This window comes from Ylistrum balloti, unplaced genomic scaffold (assembly GCF_031769215.1).
Source record: "Ylistrum balloti isolate Yb309-2 unplaced genomic scaffold, AGI_CSIRO_Ybal_v1 Utg369688, whole genome shotgun sequence".
In the NCBI taxonomy this organism is placed as follows: domain Eukaryota; kingdom Metazoa; phylum Mollusca; class Bivalvia; order Pectinida; family Pectinidae; genus Ylistrum; species Ylistrum balloti.
In genome coordinates this window covers 163,129-181,231 of record NW_026781925.1, presented here as the reverse complement: position 1 = coordinate 181,231, position 18,103 = coordinate 163,129, and the positions used below count along the sequence as shown (strand labels likewise).

The 18,103-nt window shown below is 35.7% G+C and overlaps 1 protein-coding gene across 1 annotated transcript in view; it reads left to right on the top strand.

Moving 5' to 3' along the window:
- The first annotated feature begins 95 nt into the window (after positions 1–95).
- The window catches only part of LOC132565016 (clustered mitochondria protein homolog), a 39,139-nt gene continuing 21,131 nt past the window's right edge, over positions 96–18,103 (top strand). Inside the window, exons 1-6 of the mRNA XM_060229620.1 lie at positions 96–210; positions 10,206–10,438; positions 14,781–14,952; positions 15,529–15,672; positions 16,666–16,778; positions 17,669–17,738. Coding sequence (XP_060085603.1) covers positions 96–210; positions 10,206–10,438; positions 14,781–14,952; positions 15,529–15,672; positions 16,666–16,778; positions 17,669–17,738 — 847 coding nt within the window. The remainder of the gene's footprint in view (positions 211–10,205; positions 10,439–14,780; positions 14,953–15,528; positions 15,673–16,665; positions 16,779–17,668; positions 17,739–18,103) is intronic.

Sequence of the window (18,103 nt, the reverse complement as noted above, 5' to 3'; positions counted from 1 at the left end):
AAACTGTGTATATTTCTACTGAAGGTCAATGTTCGAGATTACATGGAGAAACCTAGCAGACCGATCACACACGTGTTCTGACACCTACATCGACAATGGCAGGGATTTCTGGAACTGAAGCTACAGAGAAAAAAGATGACATTGCACAGAAATGCACAAAGGATAAATTAGAACGTCCAGCAAATGACAATCTTCATATGAACGAATCAGGTAAGAAAATGTTTATTATATTCCTTCTCGGGCGAAACCTCGTGGCTATACATAGTAAGTACATCGTAAGGGAACGACATGAAGTGTTGACATTCAGAGACATTACCAATGACACAGGGGAATTTCATGAAAGAAATGTTCTTCTTTATGAACTGCATTGCTATTTTTGTGTGTGTTATAGATGTATATGTCTATGTTTTCGCAACAACAACATAAATGCAACTGTTTATGCAACCAATTCGGCGACGGAAAAAGTTATGAAACATCCATAGGATGCATCTTAAGCGATATGCGGTTCATTCCTGCATTGAAGTGGTAAATGCATATTTAAATACTTTTATTTTCTTGCAAACACATTGTTAACATTTAAGTATCGCACAAATTTTGTGTCAATTCTCGCTTAACATTTCAAGGTCGAAAGGGTCGTATCTGGACTCCCGTCGTGAGCCTTACGTTGTAAACAGCTGATTAGGGACCAACACATGGTTCCGGTTTAGGGTTTCTGTGTCGTGCGTTTACGGAAGGGAAGCACAAGTTGCAGACTTCTGTTCAAAGTTGATATATTTTACACGTTTCGAGCGTAGTTATGCAAATTATGCCGGGTATATTCAAAGAGGCCAAAAAGGGGGTAATCGTATCCAAGGATATTGTGTATATTACTTGTAAACGTAGATGACAGCATTTAAAGTTACTCCGTGTTATTCTAATGGTTTTGGTTTGATTTCTTAATTAAAAGCATTTGTGTATACTGTCTGCTGTGCAATACAACACCAAGGCAAAATTGTCAGACAAAAACTGATAAAAGAACCAATTGATATTGCATTTAAAAGTGAAAGTGCAACTGTGACAGTTGAAAACAGATACAGCAAACAATTATTTGTAGTGACAGACAATGATTGATAGTTGAAAAAAAAATATAGAAATGAAAGGAAACCCAATTAATCCATTTGAAATTTGAAAAGATAGGTAACCATTAGAATTAAAATGTGCTGCATGAAAAAATCGGTAGATGTATGCTAAGAAATCATTTCATCCATCTTCAAGTATGTTAACGGTTCATGTATTAGGCCTGATCATGATTTAAGCAGTTCTTTCTTGAAAACTTGACACAAAAATATAAAAAAAATAAGAAATAACATTGTAATAGTATTAAATGGGAAAAAATGATAATAAAAAAAACCATTGTAGATTGATTTTTGAGGAGCTTTATAAGGCAGCATATACATATATGTGTGTGTGTTCATATATGAAATATATATATTAAACCTCTCCTTTAAATTTAACTATCTCTGCTGAAGAAATCACTTGATTTTGTTCTTTTTGCATTATATTTACCTGTTTACAAAAGTAAAGGTCCATGCAAAATCATTTATGTGTTATAATTTTTTTCGAATTTTATTTATGATAAATACTCTTAACATACAGTAGCTACTGGGTATAGAATCAGCAATACCTCCCTTCCTGGTTTAAATTTGACTTTTTTCTTTGTATCATTTGGAACTTTAAGTGTTTATCTGTATTTTTCTATGAATTGTAATTCAAGTATTATTTCATAGTGCTATCGATTCATGATATTTAAACTGTGAAAACATCTCAACATCTGTAAACAGGTAACTATGGTGATGTGATATCATCAACTGTTAGTGTTTAGGATGTCATGATCACAGACATCCTCAACAGATCATTTTTTGCTGTCTGCATGCCTGGAACATGTCATGGCAAAATTGAAGTCACAAGCAAGGTAATTTGATGTGTTCTGGGGGAAAAAAATCACTGACTAATCACAGGCTGATAGGCTCCTTTTGAAGATTACAAAGGAGCAACTTCAAAGGCATTACAATATACTATTATGGATCTCAGAATCGATTGTTGTACATCAAAGGATCAAACAAGACTTTTTTGTCTTGTCCACAACATATCACACATGGAACCTTCAATTTTTCTATGACATGTTCCAGGGATGTAGAGAGCAAAACTGTTTGTAACTCCTGGGAGTATTAAGGTTGGATCAGTGTAGGTCCAAGAGTCTGTTCAAACACAGTGTTATGAGATTGTTGCAGCCAGAAGATGGTGGTTTTAGTGTTATGAGATTGTTGCGGTCAGAAGATGGTGGTTTTAGTGTTATGAGATTGTTGCAGCCAGAAGATGGTGGTTTTAGTGTTATGAGATTGTTGCGGTCAGAAGATGGTGGTTTTAGTGTTATGAGATTGTTGCAGTCAGAAGATGGTGGTTTTAGTGTTATGAGATTGTTGCAGCCAGAAGATGGTGGTTTTAGTGTTATGAGATTGTTGCAGCCAGAAGATGGTGGTTTTAGTGTTATGAGATTGTTGCAGCCAGAAGATGGTGGTTTTAGTGTTATGAGATTGTTGCGGTCAGAAGATGGTGGTTTTAGTGTTACGAGATTGTTGCAGCCAGAAGATGGTGGTTTTAGTGTTATGAGATTGTTGCGGCCAGAAGATGGTGGTTTTAGTGTTACGAGATTGTTGCGGCCAGAAGATGGTGGTTTTAGTGTTACGAGATTGTTGCGGCCAGAAGATGGTGGTTTTAGTGTTATGAGATTGTTGCAGCCAGAAGATGGTGGTTTTAGTGTTACGAGATTGTTGCGGCCAGAAGATGGTGGTTTTAGTGTTACGAGATTGTTGCAGCCAGAAGATGGTGGTTTTAGTGTTACGAGATTGTTGCGGCCAGAAGATGGTGGTTTTAGTGTTATGAGATTGTTGCAGCCAGAAGATGGTGGTTTTAGTGTTACGAGATTGTTGCGGTCAGAAGATGGTGGTTTTAGTGTTACGAGATTGTTGCAGCCAGAAGATGGTGGTTTTAGTGTTATGAGATTGTTGCAGCCAGAAGATGGTGGTTTTAGTGTTACGAGATTGTTGCGGCCAGAAGATGGTGGTTTTAGTGTTATGAGATTGTTGCGGTCAGAAGATGGTGGTTTTAGTGTTATGAGATTGTTGCGGTCAGAAGATGGTGGTTTTAGTGTTATGAGATTGTTGCGGTCAGAAGATGGTGGTTTTAGTGTTATGAGATTGTTGCAGCCAGAAGATGGTGGTTTTAGTGTTATGAGATTGTTGCAGCCAGAAGATGGTGGTTTTAGTGTTATGAGTTGTTGCAGCCAGAAGATGGTGGTTTTAGTGTTATGAGATTGTTGCAGCCAGAAGATGGTGGTTTTAGTGTTATGAGATTGTTGCGGCCAGAAGATGGTGGTTTTAGTGTTATGAGATTGTTGCGGCCAGAAGATGGTGGTTTTAGTGTTATGAGATTGTTGCGGTCAGAAGATGGTGGTTTTAGTGTTATGAGATTGTTGCGGTCAGAAGATGGTGGTTTTAGTGTTATGAGATTGTTGCAGCCAGAAGATGGTGGTTTTAGTGTTATGAGATTGTTGCAGCCAGAAGATGGTGGTTTTAGTGTTATGAGATTGTTGCAGCCAGAAGATGGTGGTTTTAGTGTTATGAGATTGTTGCAGCCAGAAGATGGTGGTTTTAGTGTTATGAGATTGTTGCAGCCAGAAGATGGTGGTTTTAGTGTTATGAGATTGTTGCAGCCAGAAGATGGTGGTTTTAGTGTTATGAGATTGTTGCGGTCAGAAGATGGTGGTTTTAGTGTTATGAGATTGTTGCGGTCAGAAGATGGTGGTTTTAGTGTTATGAGATTGTTGCAGCCAGAAGATGGTGGTTTTAGTGTTATGAGATTGTTGCAGCCAGAAGATGGTGGTTTTAGTGTTATGAGATTGTTGCAGCCAGAAGATGGTGGTTTTAGTGTTATGAGATTGTTGCGGTCAGAAGATGGTGGTTTTAGTGTTATGAGATTGTTGCGGTCAGAAGATGGTGGTTTTAGTGTTATGAGATTGTTGCAGCCAGAAGATGGTGGTTTTAGTGTTATGAGATTGTTGCAGCCAGAAGATGGTGGTTTTAGTGTTATGAGATTGTCGCTGCCATGTCAATGCCATCAAAACAATACACATGTAAGATAGTTCTATTAACTCAAATGCATGTTTCCTGTTGGAAAGCTTGAAAGCAGTGATATATATTAACATCAACTAGTACAGTGGAAACTACTTAATATCATGATCCATTTGTTAGGGGGATGTGATAATAAGCAGATTGTGACATTAACAATTGAGACATTTTTCGGACATCTGAGCCCCGATGTAAGCTTTCTTATGTGCCTAAGTGATTTGTTTTTAACAGAAATTATTTGGAGATAAAAAAAGTGATTTTTGTTTACTTTTATTCTTTGCTTATTCTTTGAAATATCTGACATGCTATCATGAATTATCTTAACCGATCATGTAATGTTCACAGTTAAGATGTGGTCAAATTCCTACATGAAATTACAATGTCATCACCATATATTTTGCTCAATAATTCATTCATCAATTACAGTGTAGGCTTCATAATTTGGCACCTTTGAAAAGTTTATCTATAAACAGAGTGTATTACTGCAACTTCGATAAAATGTGTTCTGAAGATTGATAATCGAGCATTGCCAACAAAGCTGACCAAATGTGAACTGTTCACCTTTGAAAAGACATGGCTATTATATTAGTGCTTATTTAAAATGGCCAATCAGGCCCCACTTGTATAAAACATCTCAACTTGAGATTTCCTCATGTCGAGATTTTCCTCAGCTAATATCTCCTTGAAAATATCTTGTATGAAAATTCCGCAAGGAATTTCAGGACATCCTAGCCGATGACTTCCTCCTGTTCCTTGAGAAAATTTTATACAAGCCGTTTTTCAGGAGATATCAGCTGAGGAAAATCTCGACTTGAGGAAATCTCAAGTTGAGATGTTTTATACAAGTGGGGCCAGATGTCCTCAAACACGGCATAAGGAAAAACTCCGTTTCAGAACATTTTACTGTTACTTTACCAGTGCTTACGATAATTTAAACAATAAATGATATGAAGAAAGATAAAACCGTTGATGTTCTGATATTATCAGAAAAGACATAAGTGACCTTAAGAAAGTAAAATAAAAAACATGGCGGTTAAATGAGACCAAAGGATCTTTAAAGACAAAAGCTTGTTTTGCACTATTTTTGATATGCAACAAGTAAATACTTGATTGGAATACAAGAAATTACTTTAACATATTATTCCAGTATAATCTCGTGTAAATGAATAACACTATCATGTGCTGCACTGAATAAATTTTAAGTTTTTTTTCCCCCATCCCCGACATTTATTGCATGTACAACATCATTGAATTTCTAAATGGAAATATAGTGTAAACTAAATTCTAAGTAAATCTTGATGAAGCTGTCAGCTTTCTTTGTAGCTCCTGACTCAAAGGTCAGTTCCTTAGTGAAGGTGTCAGCATTCTTTGTAGCTCCTGACTCAAAGGTCAGTTCCTTAGTGAAGGTGTCAGCATTCTTTGTAGCTCCTGACTCAAAGGTCAGTACCTTAGTGAAGTTGTCAGCATTCTTTGTAGCTCCTGACTTAAAGGTCAGTTCCTTAGTGAAGTTGTCAGCATTCTTTGTAGCTCCTGACTCAAAGGTCAGTTCCTTAGTGAAGGTGTCAGCATTCTTTGTAGCTCCTGACTCAAAGGTCAGTTCCTTAGTGAAGGTGTCAGCATTCTTTGTAGCTCCTGACTCAAAGGTCAGTTCCTTAGTGAAGTTGTCAGCATTCTTTGTAGCTCCTGACTCAAAAGTCAGTTCCTTAGTGAAGTTGTCAGCATTCTTTGTAGCTCCTGACTTAAAGGTCAGTTCCTTAGTGAAGTTGTCAGCATTATTTGTAGCTCCTGACTAAAAGGTCAGTTCCTTAGTGAAGTTGTCAGCATTCTTTGTAGCTCCTAACTGAAGGTCAGTTCCTTAGTGAAGCTGTCAGCTTTCTTTGTAGCTCCTGACTCAAAGGTCAGTTCCTTAGTGAAACAGTCAGCATTCTTTGTAGCTCCTGACTCAAAGGTCAGTTCCTTCGTAAAGCTATCAGCATTCTTTGTAGCTCCTGACTCAAAAGTCAGATCCTCAATGAAGGAGTCGGCATCCTTTATGGCACCTGACTCAAAGTTATGCCTCATCAACATCAGATTCCTCTTAGTAAAACCCAGCAAGTTTTCACCTTTTTAACAGGTTTCAGTTGGACTCCATGGACATATGATTGGGTAAATAATATATAAAAAAACTAATTTACAAAGCGATCAGTATGATGACCATTTAACTTAACTGATTGGCTGATGGTTCTTTTAAACTTACCTGTTTATAAGAGAAAAGAACAAAGGTTGCTTGATGCCAACATTTGTGACAAACCATTAGATTTTTATATCTGATGTGAGCATAACTTATGATGAGGAATCATTAGAATATTTGATATTAGCAAAACCTTACTGACATGGATATTGATTTTAGAGCAGTCAACATACTGTCAGAATTTAGATATTAAGCAGGATTGCTTGATGTACAGAATCACCGAAACCAACTGCCGATCTCCACAACACTTAGATAGAAATTTACTTTGACAGGAGTTTTGTCTTCATAGCATTTGGAAGTTCATGTTTATTTGCCTTCCTTACAATTCTAGAATTTATGCCTTATTTATTTAAATGGTTTTAGGTCAACTATTATGGCCTTTTGGCCTTCAACACGTACAAGCCAAATGCATACTTTTACGGAAAAGTATGAAAACATCTCATGAACTTTTCAAACCAGAAAAGGAAGAGATACAACAAACACTTAACATTCATTGGAGACAATAACTCATGTTTTGATGGGGTTTACAACACCACGAGTACAATATCGTATAGACTGATGTATACAACTGTAGCCTGCAGTGTCAAGTTGTGGAAGGTCTAGTACAGAGCAGATCTTCTCTTTAATCATAGAGATATTTACCTAACACATCCATGACCCTTGAATTCTTGTTGACACCCGATGATCAAGACTAGCCCGTCTCCAATTTCCCGTGCCATCAGTCTACCCCATGCTCACTGGCTCCATACCAGGCATCTGTCGGTGTCTATGGTATGTCTTAAAAGTCTCACATTTAGGAGCCAGTGAAACTCCAACTAAACATGATACAAAAATAGATTACCTTCAAGTTTGATTTTACTTGAGAAATATTGTATCCATTTTCAATTTGTTTGGAAAACGATACCCGATGCAACATTGTACACCCAACAATGTATTTGTATTCTGAAGAAGCACAGGTAAAACCATTCCTATTCTATTTTTTACTTGCGTTTATGAAATATGAAAATGTTCCAGAAGACTTTGATTATTAGTAATTTCAAAGTTGCTCAAATACCCAGACAAATTCTATCTTTGTTTAGAACCAGTTGTTATTAGGGTGTAAAGAATATTGCAATGACCAATTTTCAATGTTCAGTGTTCCATTTAAACTAAATCAATGTGCGATACATTCTTATTGACTATTTTCATTGTTTCTTGTGACACACCATTGAAGTTAGATCTTATCAGTGCGACAACAAGGGTCACTGAAGATCGTTCAAGTGTTCATTAGCCAGATTTATTCTTTGTGACTCCGTTAGAAAATGTTTGAGTAGATTGTAAGAGTAACATTAACAATGAAGAGATTAGAAGAGTTAGCTGAATCTTTGACACAGTGTCGTCTTATCTGTATTGTTATCATTAGTGATCGCTAGGCTCAGTGAAGTAGATATAAAGGTTCCAGCTTAGTCACCATACTGTGCCACACTGTTCCTTTGTGGTAACATGTGCTTTACTTCCCTGTGTTAATTTGTTTTTCGGGTATTTATACATTCATTTTTTTACCGTTCTATGACATATTATATCAGTTTTGTAACATATTTAATTTTTCTTGTTCAAGCAGCAAAATAAAAAGTAAAGTTACCTTTGTGCAATCTCTGTAACTGTTAATAAAATATCAAATTAACTCATTCCTGATATGAAGTACTTGTGTGAAGTGGCCAAAACAAGTACTTGATAATTGATATGATTCGTTCCATATTAACACTTTAAACATATTTAATAAATAATATTAATTAATATTTAATTAAATATGCATAGAGATTACAGAAGAAAAAAATAGAAACTGATTTGCAGTACTTAATATCGATTACCAAGATGTCAATATTGACAAAGAAAAAAACTCCTTAAACTGTATTATCTGTTTAAGTGATGTTTAAATCTAGCATTATAAAGAATAGGGTAATGTTAATTATTCATTCTTGCACACGCTTGCCAGGGACCAATTTGGAATTTATTTTCATGAAATCTTTTCAACTTTATTGTTAAAAACAATGTGTCCCGCAGTATAAAATTTAATTATATCCGTAAATTCTACAAGTCCCATAAAAATCAAATGAGTACACGACTCTGGATTTGCATGTAGATCGATCACTGACTTGCATGAACTTGTTATTCACAAATCTAACTTCACCAGAAAATCGTTTCATTTGCCTAATTTTGTGTGTTTGAATTGATTAAATTCCCAGGTAATTTATACTTGAGGCTTAGATTACCTCTTTACCTTGAAAGTGTTGTAGTTCGTCATCACAAAGCTCTTTGTAACACCATAATTTTACCAGGTATTACCTAATATATACTTACCCTGAAAATGACATTGTTAGAAGGATATAGTGTACCAGCCAGTGATTGATAAGAAACCACTTTATTACAATACGTATAACAAAAGCAATGCAGTAAGATTTATGCACAGATAATTGTGTCGGAAGATAGTTTATTGTTAGGAGATTAATAAATAGGTTGTGGTGTGTATGGAGAGTAACCTTGAGGTATAAAATGAGAGGGAACAGGTGGGAAACAAGTAAATAGTGTGACTGGAGTCACGTTCGCTCTATTCTGAAAGGATTCTAGAAGTTAGGTAACTACACAGAAATCTTGATTTTCTAAAGAAATACAAATTACTTTATAGATATACAACTGACTTTGTATAAGTAGTTATTTTGATTGTGATGAAAGTGTCTGCTGGATTTTTGCCATGGAAACAGATTGTCTACATAATATGTGTCTGCACATAACTTCAAATAAAATCACATCTTTGAGAGGGCTGGGAGGGGTTGGGGTGGGTGGGGGGCTTGTTTTACGGCCAAAAACACACAATGCAAGCATTGATAATGTAAATAAACATAAACAGTGACATTCTTAGCTGTTGTGTACGTCAACAAAATTAATTTTTATTGTTAAATGACTTTGTCATGCATTTTAATAAGAGATCTCTTCTGATTGATTTTTTTCGCTAGTTCTGAGTCGAGATGAAACACTATTGACTTTTCAAGATATTGTGATACAAACCATGCCTAGAATATTATTAGTTTGACTAAATTGAAGCCGTGAAAGTCTAAATATTGCAAACATTTTATTTAAATGATAAGTGTTATAACATTTAATCTCTGATATGTAATATCATGCTCATATGTTCAACAGGCAATGTCTTAATTTTTTTTGGCATTCCCACCAAGCTCGTGACAAATCATTCATATAATTTGTGCACATGTAAAGTACATACTTCCTTTATAAATACTATAGACTGATAAAGGATGATGTTGCATATCCAGTGATCTCACTACAATGACTGGAGACTGTGGGCGATGACCTTAAAACTTGTCCTTGAAAAGGATGAGTACACATGTTGACAGAAGTCTTAATAAAAGCAGTAGACAGGCTAATGTCATGAACTTGTGTCAGACATCTCTGTTTTCTTTTCATAGATATGATATGACAATATATATTGCACAAGATATGAATTTTTTTTAACATAGGTAATAAATATATATATATTACTGTAGACAAGAATAGTTTTCTTTACATAGTTAATAGACATATATATTACATAAGACATGAACAGTTTTTTAACATAGGTAATAAATATATATATATTAATGTAGACAAGAACAATTTTCTTTACATAGGTAATAGACATATATATATATATATATATAAAAAATACATAAGACATGAACAGTTTTTTAACATAGGTAATAAATATATATATATTACTGTAGACAAGAAAAGTTCCATTACCTAGGTTATAATATGATAACATATATATATTACAGTAGACATGAACGGCGGTACAGACAGTCCCCAGAGTGAGCTGTCAGATGACTCTCCCTCCACAGAGAATAGTAGTCAGGAGGAAGGGGAGAGAACTGCAGATGAGGAGGAAAAAAAAGTTGAGATCAATGAGAAGGGAGATAAAAAATGTGATGATCAAGAAGTAGTGCTTATCCAGGATACAGGATTCGTAGTAAAACTGTCCATCCCTGGAGGGGAGGATTTTGATCTTCCAGTAAGTAAATTCTTAATTTATTTTGTTTTTCTGGCTATCGCATCCGTATATCTATGTAGATATCTTTTCAAAACATCAAGGAAATACTGCAATGTGAACATAATTCAAACTGCAATTCAATCAAATTGGGGCAAAATATGAAAAAAAAGATGTACATGGAGACTCCTGAAAAAACAAAAGGAGAAAAAGGATTAGGTGTTTCTGAAGGGTAAGCATGTTCTGCTTCATCAACTACACCTGCCTTGTAAATCTTTGGTCAATCCAATGAAATAATGAAGATAAAAAAGATGAAGATGAAACATCAGCTTTACAGCCAAATACTACTTCTCTCCCTATTTAACAACATGAGGAAAGCATGAAACACTGCAGTATTGCCTACATGTCCTACATGTTACCACATTTCTGGCTCAAAAATCTATTTGTTCTTTACAAATCTGTTAATACAAAGTATGGTTTATGTGATGCTATTGGCCCTTTGTTGTATGGTACATGTGATACTATTGGCCCTTTGTTGTATGGTACATGTGATACTATTGGCCCTTTGTTGTATGGTACATGTAATGCTATTGGCCCTTTGTTGTATGGTACATGTGACACTATTGGCCCTTTGTTGTGTGGTACATGTGACACTATTGGCCCTTTGCTGTATGGTACATGTAATGCTATTGGCCCTTTGTTGTATGGTACATGTGATACTTTTGGCTCTTTGTTGTATGGTACATGTGATACTATTGGCCCTTTGTTGTATGGTACATGTGACACTATTGGCCCTTTGTTGTATGGTACATGTGATACTATTGGGCCTTTGTTGTATGGTACATGTGACACTATTGGCCCTTTGTTGTATGGTACATGTGATGTTATTGGCCCTTTGTTGTATGGTACATGTGATGCTATTGGCCCTTTGTTGTATGGTACATGTGATGTTATTGGCCCTTTGTTGTATGGTACATGTGACACTATTGGCACTTTGTTGTGTGGTACATGTAACACTATTGGCCCTTTGTTGTATGGTACATGTGATACTATTGGCCCTTTGTTGTAAGGTACATGTAATGCTATTGGCCCTTTGTTGTATGGTATATGTGATGCTATTGGCCCTTTGTTGTATGGTACATGTAATGCTATTGGCCCTTTGTTGTATGGTACATGTGATACTATTGGCCCTTTGTTGTATGGTACATGTGACACTATTGGGCCTTTGTTGTATGGTACATGTAATGCTATTGGCCCTTTGTTGTATGGTATATGTGATACTATTGGCCCTTTGTTGTATGGTACATTTGATACTATTGGCCCTTTGTTGTATGGTACATGTGATACTATTGGCCCTTTGTTGTATGGTACATGTAATGCTATTGGCCCTTTGTTGTATGGTATATGTAATGCTATTTGCCCTTTGTTGTATGATACATGTAATGCTATTGGTCCTACATGTGATGCTATTGGCCCTTTGTTGTATGGTACATGTGATGCTATTGGCCCTTTGTTGTATGGTACATGTGATACTATTGGCCCTTTGTTGTATGGTACATGTAATACTATTGGCCCTTTGTTGTATGGTACATGTGATGTTATTGGCCCTTTGTTGTATGGTACATGTGACACTATTGGCCCTTTGTTGTATTGTACATGTGATGCTATTGGCCCTTTGTTGTATGGTACATTTGATACTATTGGCCCTTTGTTGTATGGTACATGCAATGCTATTGGCCCTTTGTTGTATGGTACATGTAATGCTATCGGCCCTTTGTTGTATGGTACATGTGATACCTTTGGCCCTTTGTTGTATGGTACATGTAATGCTATTGGCCCTTTGTTGTATGGTACATGTGACACTATTGGCCCTTTGTTGTATGGTACATGTGACACTATTGGCCCTTTGTTGTATGGTACATGTGATACTATTGGCCCTTTGTTGTATGGTACATGTGACACTATTGGCCCTTTGTTGTATGGTACATGTGATGTTATTGGCCCTTTGTTGTATGGTACATGTGATGCTATTGGCCCTTTGTTGTATGGTACATGTAATGCTATTGGCCCTTTGTTGTATGGTACATGTGATGCTATTGGCCCTTTGTTGTATGGTACATGTGATGTTATTGGCCCTTTGTTGTATGGTACATGTGACACTATTGGCCCTTTGTTGTATTGTACATGTGATGCTATTGGCCCTTTGTTGTATGGTACATATGATACTATTGGCCCTTTGTTGTATGGTACATGTGATACTATTGGCCCTTTGTTGTATGGTACATGTGATGTTTTTTGCCCTTTGTTGTATGGTACATGTGACACTATTGGCCCTTTGTTGTATTGTACATGTGATGCTATTGGCCCTTTGTTGTATGGTACATTTGATACTATTGGCCCTTTGTTGTATGGTACATGTAATGCTATTGGCCCTTTGTTGTATGGTACATGTGATGTTATTGGCCCTTTGTTGTATGGTACATGTGATGCTATTGGCCCTTTGTTGTATGGTACATGTAATGCTATTGACCCTTTGTTGTATGATACATGTAATACTATTGGCCCTTTGTTGTATGGTAGATGTAATGCTTTTGGCCCTTTGTTGTATGGTACATGTGACACTATTGGCCCTTTGTTGTATGGTACATGTGATGTTATTGGCCCTTTGTTGTATGGTACATGTGATGCTATTGGCCCTTTGTTGTATGGTACATGTAATGCTATTGACCCTTTGTTGTATGGTACATGTGATGTTTTTGGCCCTTTGTTGTATGGTACATGTAATGCTATTGGCCCTTTGTTGTATGGTACATGTGACACTATTGGCCCTTTGTTGTATGGTACATGTGATGTTTTTGGCCCTTTGTTGTATGGTACATGTAATGCTATTGGCCCTTTGTTGTATGGTACATGTGATGTTATTGGCCCTTTGTTGTATGGTACATGTGACACTATTGGCCCTTTGTTGTATGGTAGATGTAATGCTTTTGGCCCTTTGTTGTATGGTATATGTGATGTTTTTCTCCCTTTATGTTATCAGTCATCCTATCATTTCTGCTGCATCTTGTTTAAAAAAAAATAGAAAAGCACATTGATTTATTCCTTTGAAACAGCTAGCCTTCTTGTCTTGCTTATGGTCGTTTTCTTCCTATTGCAATGGAAGTAAGTTGTTGATGACTTTAACAGGCACTTAATGGTCTGTGGCGAGCCTGATTATAGCAGGTCTGAGTATTATCTGCTCGTGACCTTAGACCCTGGAGCTAAACCTGCTGGTAATCAGATTACACAGAAGTGTACATGTTGTAGAATTAAGCAGATCATACACCAGCTACTGGTCTTTTATGCTTGCACATGTACTGCCTTTGTCAACATAAGTTTGATGCAGGAGGCAAATTATCTTTTAAATGTGAATTATTAAGATATAGTTACCAAAGATATGTAAGACTTTTTCAATGTTAAAATAGTCTTATGGTAGGATTATCAAAATTCCTTTGTTGTATCAACAAAATTCCTATTCCTATGTTGTATCACAGTTTTCCTACCCCCTACCTCCAACCTCCCAAAATAAAAAAAAAAAATTTAAAAAAAGGACCACCCCCAATCCCTGACCTCTGACAGCAGTCAGCAGTTCTTTATAATAAAGCAAATTTGACTGAAAATTTGTTTGAATTTAAGACTTTATATGACAATTATCTGATGTTTTTAACTGGCTACAATTTACTGGAAATCAACATTTCCCAGCCTTTTACATGTCATTTTAAGAAGCACTGGGCACTAAGTAATAGCACATGGTTGTGAGGGCAAAGAAATGACCATGATTGTTTTAAAAGGACATTGGCAATAAAAATATACACATGTGCCTCACTATGTTTTGGGACATTTTCTATATATTTTTATTAATTTTTCTTTTTTGATCCTTGACTTTGTTAAAAGCAGCTAAAATGTTTTGCTTGCCACCTTTGTCTTTCTTTAACTTCTCCAAAATACAGCTTATATATTAAGACACTGACCATGTATTCTCTATGTATTGGTGTGTCATGTTTCCATCCCTTGTAACAGTTGCAGGTGATATTGAGACTGTAAAAGATGACCTCGCTGTTTACATTGTACATTGTGACTGTTACAGGTGAGCTCCATATTTACACTGTACATTGTGACTGTTACAGGTGAGCTCCATATTTACACTGTACATTGTGACTGTTACAGGTGAGCTCTATGTTTACATTGTACATTGTGACTGTTACAGGTGAGCTCCATATTTACACTGTACATTGTGACTGTTACAGGTGAGCTCCATATTTACACTGTACATTGTGACTGTTACAGGTGAGCTCTATGTTTACATTGTACATTGTGACTGTTACAGGTGAGCTCTATGGAGCTTGTACAGGAAATACACCAGGTACTTGTAGACAGAGAAGAAACTTGCCATCGAACATGTTTCTCACTTCAACTTGATAATGTTGCACTCGACAACTTCTCTGAGCTGAAATCCATTGAAGGCCTTAAGGAAGGATCTGTTGTCAAAGTTGTGGAAGGTAGGATGACTTTTGTTATCTTAGAAATTCAGAATACTCTCAGAAAAATGTATTGGTCAGATGTTCTGGTCAAAGAATGTCTTTTTCGTGTTGTGAAAATGTTGTGCTCTGTACATTCATTCCATTTCTAATTTATAAGTGTATGTAGCCAGTCATTTATGAGGTCAGGTTTCCTTGTTCCAGATGTTGCTAGTGATAAATATCATTTTCACTTTACATATGAACAGTCACTGTGGACAACATTGTTTATATTTGAAACCCAAGCAGTGCAGGTCAATAACAGAAACATATGTATCTAACACTTCTGTATATTTTCGGCTCCCATACACTGCATAATTCTTTGGCAGATAGATAAACTGCATTAAAGGCAAACTGATTCAAAAGACAATAAGTTTGAAAGTGATGTTGACTGAAAGGGATTCATAAGAATTATTACACTAAAAAAAATCTTGTTTTTGCAACAACCTAATTCATTACCAGTTTATACTAAAAATGATCTATTAATGCTACTGTGTTTAAATTGAAATTAACAAATTGTTGAATTTCATCTTACGTGATGCAAAATTTAATTTGTAGAACCGTACACAATTCGTGAGGCAAGAATCCATGTCCGTCACATCCGTGACCTGCTGAAATCTGTGGACCCAGCAGATGCTTACAATGGAGCTGACTGTGCTTCCTTATCGTTCCTCAACACTGTCACCGGTGGCGACATACTCGGTAAGCCGATCAGTGGACAGCTTATTTCTCACCTTATTGTGTATTGTCTGCTGCTGTTTATCATCATTTACAATTTAACAGACATTTCATTTTGAAAAAAAAAATTACAAAACCTTAAATACAGTGCTCATATCTGAAAGACTTGTCCATCTGTTGTTGGAAGATACAATCATTAGCAACAAAATTTTGTTCAAGGTTCAATGAAAATGCTGTGAAACATTTAATTGTGATATTACAACAGTCTTAACCCATACCATCTCTTCTTTGTCAAAGTTCAAAGGTCATTCTTGTGAAATTTACAGAAGGATACTAAGAGACTATTGTATGAACATTTTTATGTCACATCCCTTATCAGCCTGAGAGTCCTGATTAAGGACGTGGTATCAAAATGGATTTATGATAGTCATCTTTTAGGCTTTTATCTTTAAAATAAACAAACTAAACAAAAATAATAATCTCTTGAATAAATCATTTAATCAACATTATAACAACACTGATACACTTCTTACAGATATGACAACACAATTATGTGTACAACATCAGTAACCATATCGTGTTTGTTACAAGTTGATGATACATTAGTTTCCATTCATATGTTAAGTAGCATCTCAACTACAGTACCATGACAGTGATATCATCTTATCAAAGGAACTCCAAACTGAAGGGTTATATCTCAAATTTAAAAAAAAAACTCTTTTTGAATAAAATGCAAAATGGCAGAAACAGAAGTATGATTAAAGATACTAAACTACATACTGAAAACTGAAGTAATTGGGAAAACAACACCAAAAATACGAACAAAAGTTTTTCTGTTTCAGTTTATTCAGAGTTTTTAATTAATCTGATAACAAGATAACCTCCATATTTCAATGTTTATTTAAGGTCCCAATGTCAGATACTTACAAGATGTATGTTATGAGATAGACCATAATCTTGTTGTGGATTTGTCTTCTTTGCTACTTGTTTTAAGTTTTGAATTATCTATATTTTCAGACAAGAAGAGAAACAAACCTGACAGTGTTGATTGTACACCACCAGACTACATCATGCCGAATGCCAAAGAAAGGCCAATCCTCCCTCTTCATCCTGGCATCAAGGACCTCAAGGTGCTGTCTACATACAGCTTAAAACTGTGTCACTGATTAGCTAAAAATATCTCTTTATTAGTGAAATCTTTAAGTCACCAGGTACCAGACGAGTTTAGATCAAGTCCCCATCAGAACTTCAGGCTTGCACTTAGTGATGATAGGATTATGTTTATACAGAGTTATAGCCCTTTAACAATTTGTTATACTTTCATTAATTTAGAGATGGGGAGTTGGGATTTCTAGCAAAATGGTAAATCTCTGGTCAGTCCAGCAATATGGTAAACCTCTGGTCAGTCTAACATTACAGTTAACCTCTGGTCAGTAGCAATACAGTAAACCTTTGGTCAGTCTAACAATATAGTAAATCTCTGGTCAGTCTAACAATATGGTAAACTTCTGGTCAGTCTAACAATATGGTAAACTTCTGGTCAGTCTAACAATACAGTAAACCTTTGGTCAGTCTAACAATACAGTTAACCTTTGGTCAGTCTAGCAATATAGTAAACCTCTGGTCAGTCTAACAATATGGAAAACCTCTGGTCAGTTTGAGGATTTCGTTGTGATTTTGGGCAATGTCAACCCTGATAATTTGAACTCAAATTTTTTTTCACAAACATTATTTAGTATAATTCAAACAGGTTCAACAATATTTAATTAATTTTGTTCAAAATGACCGACAGGTTACCATATATTGTTTCGTATACAGCAATTTCACATGTAATTCTGAAAATTATTGTGTATGCGGAGTTTTAATCAAACAATCTTTTAAGACTTTACAATTTCAAATCACAATAATTAGAGATCCCATAGATAGTATAATATCAATCAATATCATATTTAACTGGCTGGTAGGACTGTTAAAGACTACAGTTGTAAGTTGTAAGCTTTAACCTTGTTTGTCTTTGTAGGGTCCGAGTTGCATCAAAGTGCTAACATACAGTGGCTGGAACCCTCCGCCAGGCAACAGGAAAATGCATGGTATGTACTGTAAAACCATTCAAGGGTTTCGTTATCTGGTAATTTATATATATTTGCAATTATCAACACAAATGTGAAGGATTTTAACCTTTTTAGTAGTTTAAGGGGAATATTTTACAGATCTGTAGGAGTGCAGTGTTGATTAGTAAGTAAGTCATAAATTTGTTTTTCAAGCATTCCAATTCCAACTTACAGTAAATCAAAATGTAATCTTTTTGGGATTGGCTATTGTTACATCATAAATGGTGATCTACAATAAAACAATTTACAATGTTCCATCTTGATTTACAGCAATAAAACTTTGTTAAATTATCTCCCTTGGTGTTCAATGATCTAATGCCCAGAATAACTTACTTTATAGCTAG